The 24,288-nt window shown below is 45.7% G+C and overlaps 1 protein-coding gene and 1 long non-coding RNA gene across 4 annotated transcripts in view; one reads left to right on the forward strand and one right to left on the reverse strand.

Annotated features, from left to right (window-relative positions):
• Window positions 1-1,516: 1,516 nt before the first annotated feature.
• nenf (neudesin neurotrophic factor) lies at window positions 1,517-24,137 on the forward strand. 3 transcript variants are annotated; one of them, XM_038811079.1, is made up of 4 exons: window positions 1,517-1,697; window positions 8,976-9,036; window positions 16,854-16,957; window positions 23,666-24,137. In XM_038811079.1, exons 1-4 carry the CDS (start codon window positions 1,638-1,640, stop codon window positions 23,840-23,842), a joined length of 402 nt encoding a protein of 133 aa, XP_038667007.1. In that variant the 5' UTR covers window positions 1,517-1,637; the 3' UTR covers window positions 23,843-24,137. The 3 variants fall into 3 exon arrangements, with proteins under 3 accessions (XP_038667007.1, XP_038666991.1, XP_038666998.1); XM_038811063.1 differs by having other exon boundaries at window positions 1,666-1,892; XM_038811070.1 differs by lacking the exons at window positions 1,517-1,697; window positions 8,976-9,036 and adding an exon at window positions 1,703-1,892.
• Window positions 3,178-24,288, reverse strand: part of LOC119973293 — a 144,176-nt gene continuing 123,065 nt past the window's right edge. Inside the window, exons 2-4 of the long non-coding RNA XR_005462271.1 lie at window positions 22,830-22,898; window positions 22,494-22,564; window positions 3,178-3,514 (exon numbers count right to left, since the gene is read on the reverse strand). This is a non-coding gene — a long non-coding RNA (uncharacterized LOC119973293). The remainder of the gene's footprint in view (window positions 3,515-22,493; window positions 22,565-22,829; window positions 22,899-24,288) is intronic.

Consider the following 24,288-nt stretch of genomic DNA (forward strand, 5'->3'; position numbering starts at 1 on the left):
TCTCTTCCCCACAACAGCCACATCAACGTGTGAAGGGCGTGCGATTCTGGGCTTGAAGGAAGGTTCTTACGAGGAGGACCTTTCTCACCACCAGCCAAGCTACATCCTGATTCAAACGTTCTGGCGATGAGGCATTCTGCCAGATGGCTTTGACAGTCTGCTCAGGAAACTATTCAGCAGGATCCACCATCTCCTTTTCCTGCAGAATCTTTAAGACATAGAGGGGCTTGTGGTCAAAGGTGGACATAAACTTTTCCATGAGTGATAGAGGTGGCATGGCACAGTTCACCTATTTGGAGTGTTCCACAGGGGGAGGTGTCCAGACTCATCGTTTGCAACACTGAGGACATGTAGAACCTCAGCACATAGTCATGTAATTTGAGTACCGAGGTCAGCTTGATACAACCACACACAGAAGTGGTAATTACAGCAATGTTGGGCACATCCCCCCCCCCCCCCCCCCCCCATCCTGATGTTTGTACATGGTGTCTCTGTGAACATATCCATTTTGTTACCTCTAGCTAAAGCGGATGATCATATTTATTATTGTATGTCTGTAACAGCAGCCGTCTGGTTACTCTTGGCTGTCTGCATCAGGGGACTGCTTATTATTGGGTGTCTGTAAAAGCAGCCTGGTTACTATTGGCTGTCTGTAGTAGTAGGGTATTTACTATTGGCTGTAGTAATAGGGTATTTACTACTGGCTGTTTGTAGTTGCAGGGTTTACTATTGGCTGTCTGTAGCAATTGACTGGTTACGATGGACTGTCGTTGCAGGTTATTTTCTATTGGCTGTCTGTAGTAGTAGGGTATTTACTATTGGCTGTCTGTAGTAGTAGGGTATTTACTATTGGCTGTCTGTAGTAGTAGGGTATTTACTATTGGCTGTCTGTAGTAGTAGGGTATTTACTATTGGCTGTCTGTAGTAGTAGGGTATTTACTATTGGCTGTCTGTAGTAGCAGGGTATTTACTATTGGCTGTCTGTAGTAGTAGGGTATTTACTATTGGCTGTCTGTAGTAGTAGGGTGTTTACTATTGGCTGGCTGGTTACTACGGGCTATCTGTAGTAGCAGGGTATTTACTATTGGCTGTCTGTAGTAGTAGGGTATTTACTATTGGCTGGCTGGTTACTACGGGCTATCTGTAGTAGCAGGGTATTTACTATTGGCTGTCTGTAGTAGTAGGGTATTTACTATTGGCTGTCTGTAGTAGTAGGGTATTTACTATTGGCTGTCTGTAGTAGTAGGGTATTTACTATTGGCTGTCTGTAGTAGTAGGGTATTTACTATTGGCTGTCTGTAGTAGCAGGGTATTTACTATTGGCTGTCTGTAGTAGTAGGGTATTTACTATTGGCTGTCTGTAGTAGTAGGGTGTTTACTATTGGCTGGCTGGTTACTACGGGCTATCTGTAGTAGCAGGGTATTTACTATTGGCTGTCTGTAGTTGCAGGGTATTTACTATTCGCTGTCTGTAGCAGTCGGCTGGTTATTATGGGTTGACTGTAGCAGTTGGCTGGTTATTATTGGCTGTCTGCAATGTTGTTGCAATGATAGGTGTGAGTTCTGATTGTTGGAAAGGAGACTGTATATTGGCTGATTGGACTAGGTATCGCCTTGTTATTGGCTGTTTTTATTGAATGACAGCTGATGTCCTGGAGCGGGAATGGTCTCAGTTTGTGGACCCATTTCCTGGTCTGGTGAGTTGGGCGGCTTGTTGCCGGGGGAACATGTCGGCTTCAGGAGCGGGGAGATGTGTCCGGGTTGTTTTGATCACTGTGCTCAGTTTAAACGTGCTGCTTGCAGAAAACGTGAGCTTGAAACATTCGCCTCCGTTGCAGACAGCTGTCCGCCTCTTTACAGACACCGAATTGGCCAAATACAACGGAGAAGAGGTTTGTGAAAGTGACTTGCCGCGTTGTGCTGGGTATTTGTTCAGAGTTTTCAAGGATATGTTCTGAAGTAGCTGATAAATTGCTGTGTCATTCCATTCATTTGCTGGTGATGTTTCCTGTAGTTAGCCTATTCCCACCCTAATATTTCTCAATCGCTCATTATTAATTAATAAGGAACCTGATCTTTATGCACCATATCTCGTTGATAGCGCAGTAATCATTGTTTTTTTCAAGTTGATGAATTGTGAATAAATATAACTGGCACCAATTTACCATTTTTGAAAATATGATTATGGCGATACTATCCATCTGTGACCTGAGCAATCAGACATTTTTCCAATTTATCTATTCATGAGATGTGGGCATCATTGGCTAGGCCAGCACTTCTCCATCCCTAATTGTTCTTGTGAAGGTGGTTGGTGAACTATCTTGAACCACTGTATGTGGTTACGTGCACCCATGGTGCTCTTCAGTTGCGAGTACCAGGATTTTGACCCAATGACACTGAGGAAATGGCGAGATAGTCAGGATGTAGTTTAGCTTGGAGGGGCAGTTCCCATGCATCTATTGCCTCTGCCTTTCTAAGTGGCAGAGGTTGTGTGGTTTGAATGAACTTGGGTGCTTCCAAAGGAGTCTTGGTGTGTCGCTGCAGTACATCGTGTAGATTGTTCACACCGCTGCCCATGTGAATTGGTGGTGAATGGAATGACAATCAAGTGGGCTACTTTGTCTTGTTACCGATGGGAGACTGATAACCCCCTAATCCTTCTGACTGTAATCAGCGTCGTTTAATTTGGGTAAGGTTGGGATGTGCTTCCAAACCCCAGTTTGTGTGTGGTCAGTTTGTACAAAGTCACGAGCTGCAGACTTGCATAGATTTTGAACTAGAAATATTATTTATTGATGTTTGTTTACTGTAACCTGTTATGTTTGTGATGAACCATCAATTGAACGCGAGACGAGTTGCTGTACAAAAGTAAGGCTTTAATAAGCTAGATGTTAGCCCTGCGGTCGACTACAGTAAATGGACGACCGCCGGGCGTACTGGGTATTTATACCCCGCCCTGGGGGTGGGGTTAACTCAGCCTCTCGACCAATTGGGGAGCCATCACATGACTGGTCTCAACCAATCGGTGGAGAGGCACATGACCGACCAGGGCCAATGGTAAGCCGGTGTTCTGCACCAATGGCAGGCAGCTATGTTAATCATACCACAGTTTGTAATAAAAAATAATTTTTTTCCAAAAAAAGAAATATTATTTATTCATACTTGCACTTCCTGGAAACATAATGCACATTACATACACACAAGAAAGATATAGTAAAAGATGGGAGTATGAATGTTTAAACCAAACAGAATAATTACAGTTCACCATGTTTTTAAGTGTCCATTGCTGAGTTCTATTCCTGAGTGATGTACACACAGCAAGTTGAGTAAACAGCCATGGCAATACTTGTCTTCAGAGGACCAGTTCCTCCTTTTCAGGCAAACTCTGGATCTTTCAGAAACAGGCTTTCAAGGAGGCTTCAAAACTTGATTAGCCTTGTGGCTTTGTAGAAAGCTAGATGCTACAGCCAGATTTCAGTAGTGATGTTCCTTCTGATGTTACTCCTGTATTGTGCTGGAGAAGCAAGTAATAGAAGACTTTAAAAAAATTAAGAGTTTGGGTCATGTGATGACTGACCATTGATACATGATGGAAAACTTATCAATAGTTTACTCTTGTTAATGAAGACGTTTCCACCTCCATGGTCAAGAGAGACCATCACCATACAATAGAGACAGATAGGAGTCCTTAACATTTCTCTTGTGCATAGTAAATTTTGTGAGTTCTCCTTTGTTACCTGCTAGCCCCGGAGACACTCATTTGTAGCCTTATTTGTCCTTGCTGTTTTGAGGTAAATCCTGACCATGGCAGTTGTGATATTCCACAAGGATGCTGTCTAGACATGTTCATGTAATCCACTTTTAGATCCAGAACTTTAGCAAATGTCTGGTGACCTGTGATAGCCATCTTGATGATTAACTGTTCTTTTCAGAGAGGTCATGCACGTTTAAAAAAAAATAGCAATACCCTCCATGTCCGGCTAGCACGACTGTATCCTCCATGTGAAGTTGGGACTTCATCTGTGTAAGGACTGTGCGTTGGTCACTCCTACCAATACTATCTGAGGACAGATGCATCTCATAGAATGATAGAATTCCTACAGTGCAGGAGGAGGTCATTTGGTCCACTGAGTCTGCACCAACCCTCTGAAAGAGCACCACACTACGCCCGCGCCCCCCCCCCCCCCCCCCCCCCCCCCCATCCTATCGCCGCATCTGTAACAGGTAAATTAGCGAGGACAAAGTCAAGTAGGTTTTCCCCGTGTGCTTTAGGATTTGGCCAGCTCGGTCAGTGGCTGTGCTGCAAGCCACTCTAGATAATGGGCATTGGAGTTCCCCCACCCAGACTCTTCCAATTGGTGTTCAACATGGAGGAGTACTGATTTGTCAGCCGTGGGAGGGCAATCAGGAGGTTTCCTTACCCATGTTTTAGTTGATGCAATGAGAGATCATTGGGCCTGTAGTCAAATTGAGGGCTCCCAGGTAAACAGTATACCACTGAACCACCACCTCTTGGTCTGTCCTGCCAGTACCCAGGGATGGTGATGGTGTTGTCTGGGGCATGGTCTGTAATTATGATTTGCCGATTTCTGATTCGCAATTTTAGCAAAAGACCCCAGTTGTTAGTAAAGAGGCTTTTGGAGGGTTGGTGGGTTGAATTTGCTGTTGCCATTTGCGGTGCCTAGGTTGGCGCCGGGTGGCTCATTTAATTCCTTTGAGACTTTATAAGATTTTGGGCAATGAGTGGCTTGCCAGGTCATTTCAAAGGAGAGTTAACAGTCAACCACATTGCTGTGGGCCTGGAGTCATATGAAGGCCATACCAGGTAAGCCCTGAAGGATATTAGTGAACTAGATGGGCTTTTACAAAAATTGACAATGGTTTCATGGTCACCGTTACGGAGGCCAGTCTTTAATTCCAGATTTCTTATTGAATTTGAATTCCACCAGGTACCAAGGTGGGATTTGAACCCATGCCCCTCAAAGCATTAGCCTGGGCCTCTGGGTTACTTGTCCAATGACATTGTCACAGCACCACTTCCCTCTCCTGATTGTTTAAATCTTTTAGACAATGTTTTGTTTCCATTGAACTAATTGCATAATGAATGTGATTATATTAATTACATTATTTTTAGTTTGGGTGTAACCTATTTATCCCCAGTTCTTCATATTATAACAAAACATCTATGTCATTGGGCCACTACCCCAAGCTCAGACTGAGAGAGAAACATTTGGTTGGAATATTGCTTTAACTTTGAATCTCAGCAACTGGATTCTTTTCTCCCAGCTATATATCTGAAATAAATAACAACTTGTGTCTGTATAATGATTCTGTACAATAATGCTTTTAAAAAAAACATGTAGAGGGGCAGGTAGTGTAGAAGAAGGACTTGGACAGGCTAGGATGTGGAAAAGTGGGAGGATATGCACTTTGGTAGGAAGAATAGAGGCATACACTATTTTCTAAATGTCGAAAGGCTTTGGGAATCTGAAGCACAAAGGGACTTGAGTTTCCACGTTCAGGATTCTCTTGGGGTTAACATGCAGGTTCAGTTGGTAGCTAGGAAGGAAAATGGAATGTTAGCATTCATGTTGAGAGGGCTAGAATACAAGAGCAGGGATGTACTGTTGAGGCTGTATAAGGCTGTGGTCAGACCCCATTTAGAATATTGTGAGCAGTTTAGGGCCCACCACAGAAGGCTCTGGAGGCCAAGTCACTGAGTGTGTTTGAGATAGATAGGTTCTTGATTTAATAAGGGGATCAGGGGTTATGGAGAGAAGGCAGGTTCTTGAATATCAAGGGTCACGGGGAGAAGGCAGGAGGATGGGGGATGAGAAACATATCAACCATGATCGAATGACCGAGCAGACTCGTTGGGTCCAATGGCCTAATTCTGCACCTATATCTTATAGCCTAAAACAAATTCAAGGTGTTTCATAGATATGTAAGGAAAATGGATGCAGAGCCAAAACATGGGCTAATAACTAGTGTGACACGGTTTGATCAAAGAGGGTCTAAAACAAAGGGGCAGCTTGGAGGGAAGGGAGTGTTTCGGGAGAAAATCATATTGCCAAGTGTGAGATAGTGGAGCCAAATTTATGTTCCCCTCTAAGTCTTGTTCGTGGGTGGATTAAGAATTTCAAATATGAGACATTGAACAAAGGAAACCAAAGTAGGTGAGGCAAGAGGTGATGGTCACATATGATTAAACATGTGCCCAGAGCTTTGTATGAGTTGATGTTTAGGTGGAGGATGGAACCCAGCCAGAAATGTGTAGATCACCAGAATGGGTAAGGATTCTAGCAGCAGATAGGGTGAGTTTATGGCAAAAGTAGCCAATTTGGATTGGATTTGTTTATTGTCACATGGACCAAGGTACATGGGTCTCACCCCACAACCAAAAGATGTGCAGGGTAGGTGAATTGGCCACGCTAAATTGCCCCTTTAGTTGAAAAACAATTGTGCTCACTGATTGGAACATTCTACCTCCGAGAGTTGTGGAACGTCAAAGATTCACCACCTTCTGGGTAAAGAAATTCCTCCTCATCTGTCTTAAATGGTCTGCCCCTTATTCTGACAGTGTTCCCTGGTCCTAGACTTTCCAGCCAGAGGAAACCACCTATCCACATCTACTCTCTCACGCCCTGTCTCCTTCTTCAGAACCCTAGAAAATACAGACCTAGTTTCCTCAATCTCTCCTCAACAGACAATCTTGCCTTCCCAGGTCTGGTGAACTTCAGTTGCACTTCCTCTATTGCAAGTATATACTTTCTCAGATAAGGAGACCAAAAACTGTACACAATACTCCAGACACACATACTAAGGACAGTGGTTGCAGTTATAGCAAGCTAATCATTTCTGCTCCAGCAGATTCAACAGAGCTTCCATCACTTAATTCCCCCATCATCTACATCCTAGAGATCAGCATTAACAAGAAACTTGTATACAGTGGTTACAAGAGCAGGTCAGGTGCTGGTTTAATTCCTGACTCCCCAAAGCCTGCCTTTCATTTACAAGGTGCAAGTTGGGAGTGTGGTGATTACCCTCCACGTGCCTGGATGAACACTGTTCCAACAACATTCAAGAAGCTTGGTGCCATCCATGACAATGCAAATTCACTTGATTGACAACCCAGCCACTGCCTTATATAATCCAAAGGGTTGTGAATCTGTGGAATTTACTACCCTAAAGTGCGGTGGATGCAGGGTCAGTGAGTAAATTTAAGGAGGAGTTAGACAGATTTTTAATTGGTAATAGGCTGAAGGGTTATGGAGAATGGGCAAGATGGTGGAATTGAGGCTAGGATGGGATCAGCCATGATTACATTGAGGGTGTTGGGATCGGGAGGCTAAATTACCTACTCTTGCTCCTAGGTCATGTGTTCTAGGGAGGGGATGCTCTGGCTGATTTCGCAATCCAGCTCTTGGCTTGTAACATTGTAGGTAGCCGATGAGGAACCTATTAGCCATGATAGAATGGTGGAGCCGAATGGCCTAATTCTGCTGCTATATCTTATGAACTTGTATGCTTACTCCCTCTGCCAAAGGCACACTGTGATATCACTGATGGTACAGAAGGTAAACTGTTTTTGACAAAGTTGCACATAAGAAATTAACATTTAAAATGAAGTGGTTGGGTTTGGAAGTAATGTATTGAGATGGATGGAAACCAAGAGAAGAAATAAACTGTATTTTTTAGTGGCAGGCAGTAACTTGTGGGGAACCAGAGGGATCAATGCTAGAACCCCAGCCATTTCCAATATATTAATGGAATATTTACAGATGACACAAAGCTGGGTGAGAGGGTGAACTGTGTGGAGGATCCAGAAATGCTTCAGTGTGATTTGGGCAGATGCAGTATAATGTGGATAAATGTGGGGTTATCCACTTTGGTAGCAAAAACAGGAAGGCAGGCTATTTGAATGGCTATAAATTGAGAGGGGAATGTGCAACGAGACCTGGGTGTCCTTGTACACCACCGCTGCAAGTAAGCATGCAGGTGCAGCAGGTGGTGAAGAAGGCAAATGGTAAATTCACCTTCTTAGCGAGAGGATTCGAGTACAGGAGCAGGGATGTCTTGCTGCAGTTATGCAGGGCCTTGATGAATCCACACCTGGAATATCAAGTACAGTTTTGGTCTCCTTATCTGAGGAAGAAGGTTCTTGCTATGAAGGGCTGAATTTTTACCAGACTGATTCCTGGGACTGACGTACAAGGAGAGATTGAATCGGTTAGAATTGTATATGCTGGAGTTTAGAAGAATGAGGAAAGATCTCATTGAAACTTATAAAATTTGACAGGACTGTAGATGCAGGAAGGATGTTCCCGATGGCAAGATGCCCACAACCAGGGGCCACAGTCTGTGGATATTGGGTAGACCATTTAGGACTGAGAAGACCGCCCAGAGAGTGGTCAGCCTGTGGAATTCTCTACCACAGAAAGCAGTTGAGGCCAAAACATTTTGGGTTTTCAAGAAGTTCAATATAGCTCTTGGGGCTAAAGGGTAAAAAGCATGTTATGGGGGGAGGGAGAGGGAACAGTTTACTGATCAGCCATGATCATAATGAAGGGCTAAAGGGCCTACTCCTCCTATTGTCTATGTTTCTATACACTGCAGCAGCTCCAGGCTTCTTCCAAACCCATATCCTCTACCACCTAGAAGGACAAAGACAGTAGGCATTTGGAAACGCCACCAACTGCAAGTTCCCCTCCAAGCAATATGCCATCTTAACTTGGAACTATATTCACGTTCACTAAATCAAGAACCTGGGACTTCCTTCCTAATAGCATTGTGGGCCGACCTTCACCACATAGACTGCAGAGGTTCAAGAATGCAGTTTGTCATTACCTTCTCAAGAGCCATTGGAGAGGGGCAATAATTACTGGCATTGCTATTCATTAATTTAGAAAGAAAAAGTCCAAAATCTATTTGATAAATCTCTAATCTGCCATTAATTCGTTCTTTTGTGTTCTTAGGAAGGTCAACCCATCTACATGGCAATTAAGGGAGTTGTGTTTGATGTCACGCTGGGAAAAGGTAAAGATTATTTCCAGATGGTGACCTCCTTTCTTCCTTCTGTACTGATATTAAAGGTTGTGTGTTGTTAAATCTGCAACTGAAGCCTGAGGGTAAACCTCAGATGGTAATGGGTTTAATAAACAACACTGACTAAAATTATCTAAGACGTATTGTTAACTTTCATATGCCAGCTCCAAATTTCCCAGTGATTGCAAAATTGTTATGTTTTCCTGGAGATCCCTGAAAGCTTGTTCGCAATGCAGCTCTTCACATAACATTTTGGGAAATCTATCTAAGTTTTTCTTCCTACAGCAACTAAACCAGGAAGCTTTTGCTTCTTTGTCTTATTACATCAGAGAAAAATAATTACCATAGTTAGCCCCCAGGAAACAGAATTATTGGGGACCTAAAGTTGCATCTCTTCCACAAATATAAATCTGATCAATTGCTACCACGCCTCTGCTTTTGGCATCTCGGTGCCCAATAAAACATTTATCTACTCCCACCCTGGCCATTCCTCCTGCTATGGCCATGACAGCACTTCCTGACTGAAATGCTATTGGCTCACAACTGGTTTGAGCCATTTATTGTTAGATCTGTCTCTGCTACATCGAGGCCCTCTGGGCCTTGCCCTGGTCTGTCATCACTGCTCCCTCCTGGAATAATAATAATCTTTTATTGTCACAAGTAGGCTTACACTGCAATGAAGTTACTGTGAATAGCCCCATATTCCGGCACCTGTTTGGGTACACAGAGGGAGAATCCAGAATGTTCAAATTATCTAACAGCACGTTTTCTGGGATTTGTGGGAGGAAACCGGAGCACCCGGAGGAAACCCACGCAGACACGGGGAGAACATGTAGACTCTGCACAGAGAGTGACCCAAGCCGGAATTGAACCTGGGACCCCAGTGCTGTGAAGCAACAGTGCTCACCACTGTGCTACCGTGCCACCCATGGTTACTCCCAGCTTCTTTGCTCCTCTATTAACTGTCTCCATGAGCTCCTGTCCTTCTTCACCCTTGACTCCAATCATTGTGAGGGGCCTCATGGAATTCTTTGTCATTAAAATTGAGACCATCCATTCAAAGAACAATACAGCACTGGAACAGGCCCTTTGGCCCTCCAAGCCTGTACCGGTCATGATGCCAACCTTCGCCAAAACCCCAAAGAACAATACAGCACAGGAACTCGGTTGGCCCTTGCTCCTTTCCCTTTTCCACAATGCCAAACCTTCCCTCCGGATCCCATTCTTGCCTCTGCTTGAATCATCTGCATCTTTCTCCACTTGCTCTCCTGTCTCCCCACATGCTCTGTTTCAGCTCATCATCGGATCCATGAATCCCACCTCTTGCTCCCTCAATTCTATTCCCACTAATCACTTTCCCTTCCTGGTCCCTACCCTAGCTGACAATATATTTGAATATCTTGAATATTTTTCACCTACTGCTATCATCACACATTGCTCAAAAACTCACCCTTGACCCGTCTATTCTTGCAAACTACCATTACGGTGTTTGTCTGTTTTTTTTTACTGGACAGAGCACACTAGATGACCTGTGGATGAACCACTTCTATTTTTATCCACTATAATGATGCAAGCTGGATGGCCTGCATTATGTTGCCACAATATTTCAAGTCTTTTTTTTTATGGCAAGTCGTCTTGTGCATACGTCAATGGTATATTTATTTGAGAATCGGGTCAATGGAGTTATTACCTTACTGGGCATGCAGTGGCGTAGTGGTATTATCGCTGTACAGTAATCCAGAGACCCAGGGTCATGCTCTGGGGACACGGGTTTGAATCCTGCCATGGCAGATGGTGAAATTTAAATTCAATAAAAATTAATCTGGAATTAAAAGTCTAAAAGGTGACCTGAAAGGTGTTGATTGTTGTAAAAACCGATCTAAATTCCTTCCCCACCCCACATCATTTCAGTTTCACTGCCTCCTTTAATTATTAATAGGCCCATAGCCAGACTTTCGGATGGAAAAGTTCAACATGAAGACAGTTTCATGTCGGTTATGCTCCGGCTGACCCCTCTGCCGGTCTGATTTGCTTGTCGTAGTTGGAAGTGCATGCGATCTGTCCTCCACGCGTTAAAAGGCAATGCATTGAATAAGCTGCAAAGATTTACATACTGAAAGGAATAGCTGGTTGCCAGACTTATGTTGCAAGCTAATCGCGACTGTTTCCATTTTCCAACCGATTTATAATTAGGATGTAACTGACAGTGCCAGGCTGGCAACCCAGGTGGCACTAATAGTGCCAGGGCACCACCCTGTCCAAAGGACATGCAGCGGTGGGCTCCGGTCCCTTGGGAGACCCCCACGAGTGCCATTCCGTCTGGTCCCCGTTTGTGGCGACCAGTGCTGAACAACACTCACCCGAGCTCTGTAAAGCTTGTCCCAAAGCCTCGGGTACCTCAGGAATCTGCACATTAGAGCAGATTTGCTAAACAGTGATCCCACCCATTGTGGATGGGATTCACATTGCAACGTCTCAAGTTTGCATTGAATCGCGTGAGGAGTTGAGAGCCGGGTACATCCCGGAAGCGGAGTCTCCCAGCTTTCAGTGGCCACGCTGCGCCGCAGTGAGCTGCTTTTCGGGCGTGGCAATGCCGTTGGGGCATGATTTAACGAAATGGGAACAAAGTCCCATAGCGAGCGTGTTTCCCAGCATTCATAGTGGCGGGACACAAGACTATAAAATGCCACTAACATTTGATAAGGGGCCTCAATGAGGAACATGAGGCCAAGGCCGCACATAGCCCCGTTTTATACACTGAGGAGCTCCGTCACCAGAACTCAGTGTAGCGAGAGATCGGGATGCCATTTTAAAAAATGCCTGCCCCAATCCCCGAAGTGACCCTCCAGCCACCACAAGCCCCAACGCACTAGGGAAGTTACTTGACCCCCCCCCCCCCCCAACACTTGTGCAGGGCATTCCAGGTCCGATCGCATCATTCATAAAATGCCAGCCAGGCACCCTGGCAGTGTCTCTGCCAACTGGCATGCTACCTTGGCAGTGCCAAGCTGGCGCCCAGGTGGCATCAGTGCCAGGGTACCACCCTGGCCAAAGGACATGCACCTTGGGGCCTCCGATCTGCTGGGGGATCCCCACGAGTGCCGTTCTGTTTGGCACAATGGAAATGTGGAGCATGTTCAAGGAACAGCTACTGCGTGTCCTTGATAAGTATGTACCTGTTAGGCAGGGAGGAAGTGGTCGAGCGAGGGAACCATGGTTTACTAAAGCAGTTGAAACACTTGTCAAGAGGAAGAAGGAGGCTTATGTAAAGATGAGACATGATGGTTCAGTTAGGGCGCTTGAGAGTTACAAGTTATCTAGGAAGGCTCTAAAGAGAGAGCTAAGAAGAGCCAGGAGGGGACATGAGAAGTATTTGGCAGGTAGGATCAAGGATAATCCTAAAGCTTTCTATAGATATGTCAGGAATAAAAGAATGACTAGGGTAAGAGTAGGGCCAGTTAAGGACAGTAGTGGGAAGTTGTGCGTGGAGTCCGAGAGATAGGAGAGGTGCTAAATGAGTATTTTACATCTGTATTCACACAGGAAAAAGACAATGTTGTCGAGGAGAATACTGAGATACAGGCAACTAGACTAGAAGGGCTTGAGGTTCATAAGGAGGAGGTGTTAGCAATTTTGGAAAGAGTGAAAATAGATAAGTCCCCTAGGCCGGATGGGATTTATCCTAGGATTCTCTGGGAAGCTAGGGAGGAGATTGCTGAGCCTTTGGCTTTGATCTTTAAGTCATCTTTGGCTACAGGAATGGTGCCAGAAGACTGGAGGGTAGCAAATGTTGTCCCCTTGTTCAAGAAGGGGAGTAGAGATAACCCCGGTAACTATAGACCAGTGAGCCTTACTTCTGTTGTGGGAAAAGTCTTGGAAAGGTTTATAAGAGATAGGATGTATAATCATCTGGAAAGGAATAATTTGATTAGAGATAGTCAACATGGTTTTGTGAAGGGTAGGTCGTGCCTCACAAACCTTATTGAGTTGTTCGAGAAGGTGACCAAACAGGTGGATGAGGGTAAAGCAGTTGATGTGGTGTATATGGACTTCAGTAAAGCGTTTGATAAGGTTCCCCATGATAGGCTATTGCAGAAAATACAGAGGCATGGGATTCAGGGTGATTTAGCAGTTTGGATCAGAAATTGGCTAGCTGATAGAAGACAAAGGGTGGTGGTTGATGGAAAATGTTCAGACTGGTGTCCAGTTACTAGTGGTGTACCACAAGGATCTGTTTTGGGGCCACTGCTGTTTGTCATTTTTATAAATGACCTGGAGGAGGGTGTAGAAGGGTGGGTGAGTAAATTTGCAGATGACACTAAAGTCGGTGGAGTTGTGGACAGTGCAGAAGGTGTTACAAGTTACAGAGGGACATAGATAAGCTGCAGAGCTGGGCTGACAGGTGGCAAATGGAGTTTAATGCAGAAAAGTGTGAGGTGATTCATTTTGGAAGGAATAGCAGGAAGACAGAGTACTGGGCTAATGGTAAGATTCTTGGTAGTGTGGACGAGCAGTGAGATCTCGGTGTCCATGTCCATAGATCCCTGAACGTTGCCACCCAGGTTGATGGGGTTGTTAAGAAGGCGTACGGTGTGTTAGCTTTTATTGGTAGAGGAATTGAGTTTCGGAGCCATGAGGTCATGTTGCAGTTGTACAAAACTCTGGTGCGGCCGCATTTGGAGTATTGCTTGCAGTTCTGGTCGCCGCATTATAGGAAGGATGTGGAAGCATTGGAAAGGGTACAGAGGAGATTTACAAGGATGTTGCCTGGTATGGAGGGAAGATCTTACGAGGAAAGGCGGAAGGACTTGAGGCTGTTTTCGTTAGAGGGAAGAAAATTAAGAGATGACTTAATTGAGGCATACAAGATGATCAGAGGATTAGATAGGGTGGACATTGAGAGCCTTTTTCCTCAGATGGTGATGTCCAGCACGAGGGGACATAGCTTTAAATTGAGGGGAGATAGATATAGAACAGGTGTCAGAGGTAGGTTCTTTACTCAGAGAGTAGTAAGGGCGTGGAATGCCCTGCCTGCAACAGTAGTGGACTCGCTAACACTAAACGCATTCAAATGGTCATTGGATAGGCATATGGACGATAAGGGAATAGTGTAGATGGGCTTTAGAGTGGTTTTACAGGTCGGCGCAACATGGAGGGCTGAAGGGCCTGTACTGCGCTGTAATGTTCTATGGTGCCCATTTGTGGAGACCAGTACAGAACGACGCTCGCCCGAGATCTCCGAGGCGAGGTAGATTGATCCCACTCCTCGGATGCCTCAAGAATCTGCACATTAAAAGTGAGACTAGCTGTCTCGTTTTAATATGTAGATATGCTAAAATGTGATTGTGCCCACAATGGGCGGGATTTGTTTCACAATGTCTTGCAAGATAGCATTAGATCTCGTGAGGTGTTGCAAAGCTGTGTAGATTCCGGGTGCCGGGTCTTCCAGCTTTTATCGGCCATGCTGTGCTGCGGTGAGCTGCTTTTCAGATGCAGCATGGCCATTAAATCGAGCCCTTCAGTGACAGAATAGCGTGAGATTCGCGTTTCCATTGGGGGCGCTATTTGTTCCACAATTCAGGACTTGCAAAAGAGCTGGCACTCTGCCGGCGAGAATTGGAAGCAATTCCCGGCCCAGCGGGTGATAACCCCTGGACCAAAATTAGTGCTGAAGAGCCTGACAGCTGGAGCTGTTTTTAAGCGCTCCACTTACTGGACACTCGCTGCAGCCGTAAGGATGGCTTAAGAGACCTGCACCCTGATTTCAGGAGTCCGAGGTGGACCCACTGCTTGATGCCATGAGGAGAATAGGGACACCCTCTTCCCCAGAGTAGGCTGCACACTCGAGCCCGCCCTCCTGAACAATGCCTGGGCGGGGATGGCAGAGGCAGTCACTGCTGCCACTCATCAGGAGGAAACACTTGTGATCCTAAGGGATGGGGGCCACAGGTGAGGCCTCTGCTCTGAGAGGGGCAGTATTCCAGGGACGGTTCAAGAGGTTATGGTATGGGTGCCCTTTGGGGTGAGCTCTGCTAATCCCCTGTTGCTTAGTAAATCACCGCCAATCAGCTCTCTCCCTCGAGGGGAAATTGAGGGACAATTGAGTGTGGCCAATCCACCTACCCTGCACATTTTTGGGTTGTGGGGGTGAGACCCACACTGACACAGGAGAACGTGCAAACTCCACACGGGCAGTGACGCGAGGCTGGGATCGAACCCAGTTCCTCGGTGCCAAGAGGCAGCAGTGCTAATCGCTACACCACCATACTGCCTTGGAGGGGGGGTGTTGTGCTTCTGAGGAATGCCAACAGCTGGTGGGCCACTGATTGAGCTTGGCCATGCCCATCCCCTTGCTGATGCTGCTGAGGTATGAGGGTTTCCAGAGGGCCACCCTTGGTGGGCTGCCACATCACCAGAGGCTCTCTTAACATTTCACAGGATAGTCAGCAGTGTGAGCAGCCAGCAACCTGTAAGTAGCACCAGAGGGGTGCGTTTAATACACACAGTGCAGCAATAGTGGTCTGAGCCGGCCAATCCAATCCCGAAGAGACACCCCGAGTCCATAGACCTAGCACCAATTTATTTCCAGCTACTGACCTGGCCCAGGCAACCACACTGCAAGCCCGACAATATTTGAGTTTTTCTTAGCCTCCTGCTTCCCCTTAACAGCCATGGTACCCAGGCCCTGCTTGTACGTACTTGCACCAAATCGTGCCTGTGAGACGTCTGCCTAAGAGGGGCGAAGCAGCACGGTGGCGCAGTGCCTCACAGCGCCAAGGAGCTAGGTTCAATCTCTGCCCCCGGTCACTGTCAATGTGGAGTCTGCACATTCTACCCGTGTCTGTGTGGGTCTCACCCCCCCACCACCTAAAGATTTGCAGTGCGGTTGGATTGGTCATGCTAAATTGTCCCTTAATTGGAAAAATTAAAGAAGAGGGGCTGAGCATTGCAGTGGGTGGAGCATCACGTGGGTGGAGCATTGCAGAAGTGTTTAACCCACTAATATTTAAATCCATGCAAATGACTACATTTGCGTGGACCCACTAGCGCGGGGTGCAAGCTTCGATAATGCTTCCAGCAAGGGAGCGGCACATGGAGGTGGAATGGGCACCTGCCGCAAATCGAGATTTTTGCATTGTGCGCTACTCTGCCCAATCGCAATTCTTGCTGCCGGCATGCGTAGTGGAGAATTCAGCCCATTATTTGCTACACTATTTAGGTTTTTTAACAGATTTAACCACTTGAAAACTGATTTTAATGCCTTCTGCATCTGATCTTTGAAATCTTTGCTCCTTCAGCTCACCTAGTTTTCCCTCATTTAAAAAAAAAACACTTTTTTTTCTTCATCAGAATACACCACCTTGCCTTTATGGATCTCAACGTCAGCCTGCCATATTTTTGCCCATTTTACCATCAACTCACTAGCACCTCAAGAGGTTCTTTCTGTCCACAGAATTTAGCAAATAAATCCACCATCCTCTTGTCTCTATATCCAAATGATTATACATGTAACAACCTCCCATCTGCCCAGACTCCCTGTGAATAGTTACTTCGGAGGGGAAGGGGAGAGTGCTGCATTTGAAAGGAGTGGGAGTAGCTTTTAAGTGTGTTGCCTCCACAGCTGATGAAGAAAGGTAAAGTCAACATAGTCCTAGATGACCATAGGTTGCTTTACCCTCGAGGGGGTGAGCTGGTTGGTGGTGATTTAACCTGAGGATCACCACACCCTGAGGGTAAAGACGGGCCTTCATGAAGAAGTGAAGAGAAAGATAACATTGTAAGTTAAAGTTTATGTTTTTTTAATCTAGAATTTTATGGCAAAGGTGCCCCATACAACGCACTTGTGGGAAAGGACTCCACTCGAGCTGTAGCGAAGATGTCCTTGGAATCTGAAGACCTGACGTATGACACTGTAAGCTTTCCTCCCTGAATCAGACATTCACTTGTGCTCATTCTGACTTTTATTACAATAGGATGGATTCTACTCGGATGTGTAGCAAGGATCATTTGGAATTTACCATACATATAATTCTTTGGAAGAATCGTTATCGATTTAAATTATGATATGATTGAGGCCACCGTGTCACTTTTTATAACTGCATCGTCTAATTAGTGGAAATACCCACATTAAACGTGTGTGTAATCGGAAGAGCTGTTGCCTCTCTCTGCAAGAACACTACCTAGTCCCACTGCCCTTTTCCCCATAGCATTACAATGTTTTTTCTCTTTGGTGTTTATCCTATTCGCTTTTGAAAGTTACGATTGAAACTGCTTCCAACATCTTCTCAGGCAGCGCATTCTAGATCCTAACCACTTGCTATGTAAAAATGCATTTTCCTCACTACTTTTGACAATCTCTTTTATATCCGTTTCCTTTGATCCCTGACCAATGGAAACAGGTTTCTCACTATCTACCCTAAACTCCTCATATTTTTGAACATCCCAATCAAATCTCCTCTCAACCTTCTTTCTTCTGAGGAATCTATTAATGTAACTAAAGTCCCTCCTGCCTGGAACCATTCCGTGAATCTTTTCTTCACCCTCTTTAAAGACTTCATATCCTTTCTTCCTAAAGTGCAATGTGGACATTGCTCCAGTTGAGGTCACGTCACATCAGTGTTTTACAAAAGGAGAGAGTCTTGCTCTATGTGAATGACCTGCTCCTCTCCATCTCGAACCCACAAAGCAGCATGAATGAAATCAAGAAGCTCCGAGGAGAGTTTGGAGCCTTCTCGGGCTACAAACTCGACCTGGGCAAAACCAAAGTATTCCCTGTGAACCTGAGAGGAGGAGAGGCAGAGCTGGGGGAGGGACTCCATTTAAACTAGCCCAAAACAAATACTGCTACCTGGGGATCCAGATTGCCTACGTCTGGACACGAATCGACAATGGAACCAGACAAGTCTGGCAGACAAAGTGGGGGGGGATGGGTAAAGGTGCCAGACACCAAATGGGTGAGGATGGAGGAGACCTCTTGTATAGGAATGACCCTCTGGACCCTCGCCACAGCAGCGCTCCCATCCCCGCCAACAACACTCAACCAGCCCAGCGGTGGGAGCTACCCGGAGAACTTGGAACCTGATGAGGTAACACTTCAGTCTGACTGAAATGTCCACCATGGCACTCATCTGCGGCAGCCAAAGGTTTGCACCAGCCATGCTAGACACCACCTTTTTAAGAGGTGTAGACAGGACGGGGGACACTGATGGTTAGAGACTTTTACACTTGAGTGACCCTATAGGAACTGACAGAGAGACTGGAACTACCAAACGGAAACAAACTCCGACATCTACAGGTCAAAAATGTTTCTGCAAGGAGACGACAGCTTTACCCGAAATCTGAGAATCACAATGCCAGAGGAGTTGCAATCTGGGGAAGGAAACTATGGGGATCTGTAAGGATGACTATTAGAAAGGACATGCTCCCCACTGGGCGAGACATGGGAACAATGGGAGGAAGAGCAAGGGATGGAAATAGGGTGGGGACTCTGTAGTGAAGCATTGAGCAGGGCCAACTCCACCTCCTCCTGTGCAAGGCTAAGCCTCGTGCAGCTGAAAGTGGTGCACAGAGCACACCTGAAGACAGAAACCCGAATGAACAGGTTCTTCCCAGAGGTGGAGGATAAATGAGAATGCTGCCAGGGAGGCCCGACCAACCAAGCCCACATGTTCTGGGCATGCCCCAGGCATTTTGGACAGCCTTCTTCGAGGCAATGTCCAAGGTTGCAGGGGCAAGCGTGGAGCCGTGCCCAAGAGTGGCAGTCTTCGGGGTATCGGAGCAGCCAGAACTATTCATGGGGAAGGGGGCTGACGCCCTTGCCTTTGCTTCTCTAATCACACGCCGCTCAGCTGCGTTTTCTATCCGATAGTTGGAGGATGGATTCCACAAAGCACAGATCAGAGGAAGATGGCTTGTGTCTATATTGTAACCGACGCATCTATCCTTACTGAATGTACAATATATAAAATGTAAAAACATTTTAAAAAAGAAGCATCGGTAGGAGATGTAGGAGGGCCTGTCCAGCATGATTGAGGGAGCAGTGGCTCCTCTTCGCGGTGCTTTGGAGAGGGTGTAGAAGCGTTGCAGGGCGTGATGATTTGGGAGCTGAAAAAGGGGGGTCTCAGACCACAGCGACCGGATCGTGTCTCTGGAAGCAGAGATAACCATGCTGGTGGAAGCGCACAAAGTGTTGCAGGCCAGAGTGGATGACCAGGAAAATCAACCCATGAGGATGGGATGGGGGGGGGGGGGGGGGGGGGGGGGGGAGGACCCATGGACCATTTGAGACATTTTATTGGGGACTGTACAGGTCCGAGCCCCTGGCAGAAGACTCTGAGATGGAACAATTTTTAGATAGAACATAGAACAGTACAGCACTCAATGTTGTGCCGAGCCATGATCACCCTACTCAAACCCACGTATCCACCCTATATCCGTAACCCAACAACCCCCCCCCTTAACCTTACTTTTATTAGGACACTACGGGCAATTTAGCATGGCCAATCCACCTAACCCGCACATCTTTGGACTGTGGGAGGAAACCGGAGCACCCGGAGGAAACCCACGCACACAGGGGGAGGACGTGCAGACTCCACACAGACAGTGACCCAGCCGGGAATCGAACCTGGGATCCTGGAGCTGTGAAGCATTTATGCTAACCACCATGCTATCGTGCTGCCAGGTGGGCTGGACTTCCCACTGGTAAAGAGGGGGATGGGACAGGGGTTGGAGGAGCCATTATGACTGCAGGCGATAATGGAGTGCATTGGGTCTATCCAATCGAGAAAGGCGACGGGGCCGGCGGCTTTCCGGTGGAATTTTATAAGCCATTTGCAGATTCACTGGCACCACATCTACTGGGGATATATAATGATTAGTTATTGTGGGGGGAATTGCTGGACACGCTGCTGCAGGCATTAATTGGGGGCGGGGGGGGGGGGAGGGGGAATTACTGGGCACGCTGCTGAAGGCGTTCATCTCCATGATTGCAATGAAGGATAAGGACCTGGTGAAATTTGGGTCTTGATGGCCAATCTCCTTGTTGAACGCTGATGTGAAGGTGCTAGCAAAGGTCTTGGTGAGGTGTCTGGAGGGGTGTGTTCTGAAGGTTGTCTCTGAGAATCAGACTGGCTTTGTGAAGGGACACCAGTTGTTGAGTAACATTAGGTGGCTCTTGAATGTGGTCATGACCACGTTGGGAGGGAAGGTGCCAGAAGTAATTGTTTCTGTTGACTATGGAGTGGAGTCCTGGGAAGGTTTGGGTTTGGGCCAACGTTTATGTCCTGGGTGGGATTGTTATATAGACCTCCTACAGCGAATGTAAGGAGCTCAGGATACTTCCGGCTGCATAGGGGCATGAGACAGGGAGGCCCATTGTCATGGTTAGCTGTTGAACCCCTGGCTATCACATTTAGGTTGTTAAAGGAATGGAGTGGCATTGAAAGCAAGGCTAGAGAGTATAGGGTGTCCCGTTATGTCGAACAAGCTCTCGTGTATGGGGAGGACAATGGGGTTGTTAAAGTTTGGATCCTTCTCTGGGTACAAGCATAACGTGGCCAAGAGAGGTCTTCCCGGTGAAGTGCCTGGTTAAGGGCACAGGCTTGGAAACATTGCCATTCAAGCTGGTCAAAACACCAGGTATCTTGGTGTTCAGATGAGTGGGGCACGATGCACAAATTGAATTTGGCCAGCCTGGTGGAGAGGGAACCAGAAGAGGTGGAATGCCCGCTTTGCTTGGCTGGTAGAGCACAGTCCTTTAAAAATGAACATTCTTCCGAGGTACTTGTTCTTGCTTCAGGCTCTCCAAAGCATTCTTCATGAGGGTGAATAAGTTAATTTCAGCATCTGTGTGGGCAGCCAAGACACTAGAACCTGAAGAGCCTTCCTGCAGTGGGGTCCTTCCTGCCGAGAGGACGTTGTTTAGGGGGGCTAGCGCTGCCAAATTTAGGGAAGTGGGAGGAGGACCTGGGTGTGGCACTGGGGGTAGGGGCGTGGAGTGAAATACTGTATCAGATGAACTCGACCTCCTCCTGTGCCAGGATGAGCCTGATTTAATTTAAAGTGGTTCACAGGGCTCGTATGACTAGAGTGCTTATAAGTGGGTTCTTCCGGATGTGGAGAATAGGTGCGAGAGATGCTTACGGGGGCTGGCAAATAAAGTGCATCCGTTTTGGTCCTGCTCCAAACTGGTTGAGTTCTGGGCATCGGTGTATGAGACTCTGTTGATGATCGTGGGGGTGAGATTGGAGCCGTGCCCGGTGACAATTTATGGAGTATCAGAGTTGCCAGAAGTGCTGGAGGGGAAGGGGGTCGGATGTTGAGTCCTTCACCTCTCTGATTGCCTGCCGATGGATACTACTTAGATGGAGGTCAGCGTTGCCTCCAAGGGCCTTGGCGTGGGCGGTGGATATGGCAAAGTTTCTGCAAATGGATAACATTTAAATTTGCCCGTAGGCGGTCAGAGGAGGGATTCCACTCTAGGTGGAGGCCGCTTTCTCTGTTTTCGGGGATCTGTTTGTCGCCAGCAGTTAATAAGGAGGTAAAATTTGTTAATTTATAAAGATATAAAATGATAAACTGTCTGTAATATGGTTACATGTGTTTTCATGATTGTGGAAACTTTTGTATTGTTCGGAATAAAATATATTTTTTAAAAAGATGTACAATCCCGACTTGCTGCTGTCTATCAAGCCCCTAGATGGTGCTGTAAGATCTTTATCTCAAAAAAACTCAAGCGACGTCTTTTACAATAACATGGTTAAACTTGCTTCAAACCTGTCTTCATGCCTTTTAATATTGTTGCTGAAGCCTTTTCATGCAACATCCAGCCTTCACTTACTGGGCAGTCTCCCACCTGTAAGCCTAGTCCAGTATTGCAAAGCTCCTGTGGGGTGCTCTATAGAGCCCACCCACCCCCAACCCAGTTTGAGGACCACTGACCTGCTGTAGATCCCACTTCACACCTTGTAGCAAACTCCCAACAGAACAGCAACATTTCTGTAATCAAATCTCCATTTAAATGTTGGGGCGTAGCATTTTTAACAAAGAGGACACGGCCACCCAGGTGTCTCACAAGTTTGCATGCATATCAATGTGAAATCAAATAAATATTTTAATGTATAAAATACGCTATTGAATACTCATTCAAGCTATATTCAACTCTTAATAATTCAGTGTTACTTTAACATATAATTATCCCAAAAATATGACTTATGGAAGCTTATTCAGCGAAATATTTTGATCAGAGTCCACTGTATTTTATACTTTAACCCGTTTGTGGTGAATGTATTCACCTAATGCATGCATGATACTGTAACCTATGACCTGGAAGTGGTGATACGAGCTGCTTCCAGGTACATAGCTCAAACTTCATTTACCTCAATTTCCTTCTCAAACTTTCCCCATCCAGTATTCCCCTTTCTTATGAAGAAATAGAATAGAATCCTTACCTGTTCTCACTACTTTGAGACCAGGTGTTTTTCTCTTCCTCCTCCTTTTGTTTCCCCGTCAATTTGATCTCCTGAAGCAATGGCATAAAAATGGTATTCTTAGAATGCCCCAAAGTCTTTTGCAATGAATGAGCTGCTTGTGTAAAGTTCCATAATACATGAGCAAACAAAATAGCTTGTTCACATTCTGGTCCCAAAAGTAAAGGAGTTGAATAACTACTGTTTTTTTTTGGTGATCGTGGCTGAAAAAGGGTTGTTGACCAGGATATCTTCCATAAAACATTACCCCGGGATATTTTATGCCTGCCAGAGCAAGCAATCAGGACTTCACTGTACCTTTCATTCAGATGGTACACCCGACAAAGCAGCATGCTCTCAGTGCAGCCTGGGTTGCGTGCTGAAATCCTGTGTGGAAGAAAAGAAAAATGAAGAAAATGGTGCAAAAGAAGTTATTTCTAACAGTAATTCTTAAATGTCAGTGCTATTTCATCAGCCAGTCACTCCACAATCTCTAACACACGAGTTTCCACTAAGACCTGTCAACTGTGTTCCCTCTGTAGATATTTTATTCCCGCGATTTAGGATATAACGAATACCAAATGAAAAGATGTAGGGCAGAATTTACCGGTTGTTCACGCCAGCGGGATATTCCAGTCCTCTGGTTTCCCGGCAATACCTCTTGTTTCCCGGCGACGAGGGATGCATTCAATGGGAAATCCCGTTGACAATGGCGGGATCAGAAAATCCCGCTGGCAGGCCGCCTCCACTGCTGAAAAACACGCTGCGGGTTGGTCGTTAAATCCTGCCCATAGCCTTAATTTCAGCCTTTATGATGGAGTGCGATCTAGCATTTCTGACTTGTAATGATTATCTTTCAGTTACAGCAAATCTGGAATGGGATTGCCTGCCCTCATATCTTAGAAACTTTATTATTTATATGGTTTTTATTTGTTGTGGGATGTGGGCATCACCGGCTAAACCAGCATTTATTGCCCATCCCTAACTGCTCTTGAGAATGTGGCGGTGAGCTCCGTACTTGAACCACTATACTCCGTGTGGTGTAGGTACACCTGGAGTGCTACTAGGGAGGGAGTTCCAGGGTTCCCTCTATATAGACCATATAATACAGCTTTTTTGATCTATGTTTCCTTCCCTTTTCCATTGCTTTACAGACTGGGCTCACCGAAGATGAACTGCAGTCTCTTGATGAAGTATTCAATGATTTGTACAAGACCAAGTATCCTATTGTTGGCTACACAGCACGTCGGATTCTTAATAACGACGGCAGCCCCAACAAAGCTTTTAAACCTGAAGATCAGCCCCACTTTAGCATTAAAGATGAGTTTTGACCTACTTTGTATATAAATGTCTTATTTCATGTTTTTGTATTGAAAAACAATTTCACAATGTTTTTGTATTGCAAGGGAATAAACAGATTTCCTACGAACATTAAGTGAGTTTTTAAAGAATGGTTCACCTTCATTTTAGGTACAGTGATTTTTCAACTTTGATATTGAAAGTTTTAGAGTGAGTATATATTTGGAGATTGCAAACTAGCAAGGAAATTAATATCAAATTTTCACACTATACTTAATGTCAAAATTTTGTTCATGTTATGTTTAATAAAATAGATGATGAAGTTTAGTGGGTTTTTTGATGAATGATCGTCTATGTGGACAAAAATAATCATTTTGTGATGAATAATCAGACGCCCGAACCTTCCTTTTTCTTTACATTTCTTTTTGCATACCCCAACCACTCCAGGATTTACTGTTGCTGGAGTACAGTCCCATAC

The sequence above is a fragment of the Scyliorhinus canicula genome, chromosome 1 (genome assembly GCF_902713615.1).
Source record: "Scyliorhinus canicula chromosome 1, sScyCan1.1, whole genome shotgun sequence".
Lineage (NCBI taxonomy): Eukaryota > Metazoa > Chordata > Chondrichthyes > Carcharhiniformes > Scyliorhinidae > Scyliorhinus > Scyliorhinus canicula.

What these genes read in the sequence shown, in the direction of transcription:
- nenf (XM_038811063.1), top strand. Translation starts at nt 1,728, where the DNA reads ATGTCGGCTTCAGGAGCGGGGAGATGTGTCCGGGTTGTTTTGATCACT. An exon ending in CCAAATACAACGGAGAAGAG is followed by an intron (nt 1,893 to 8,975) that starts GTTTGTGAAAGT and finishes TTGTGTTCTTAG; the next exon opens with GAAGGTCAACCCATCTACAT. An exon ending in TGATGTCACGCTGGGAAAAG is followed by an intron (nt 9,037 to 16,853) that starts GTAAAGATTATT and finishes TTTTTAATCTAG; the next exon opens with AATTTTATGGCAAAGGTGCC.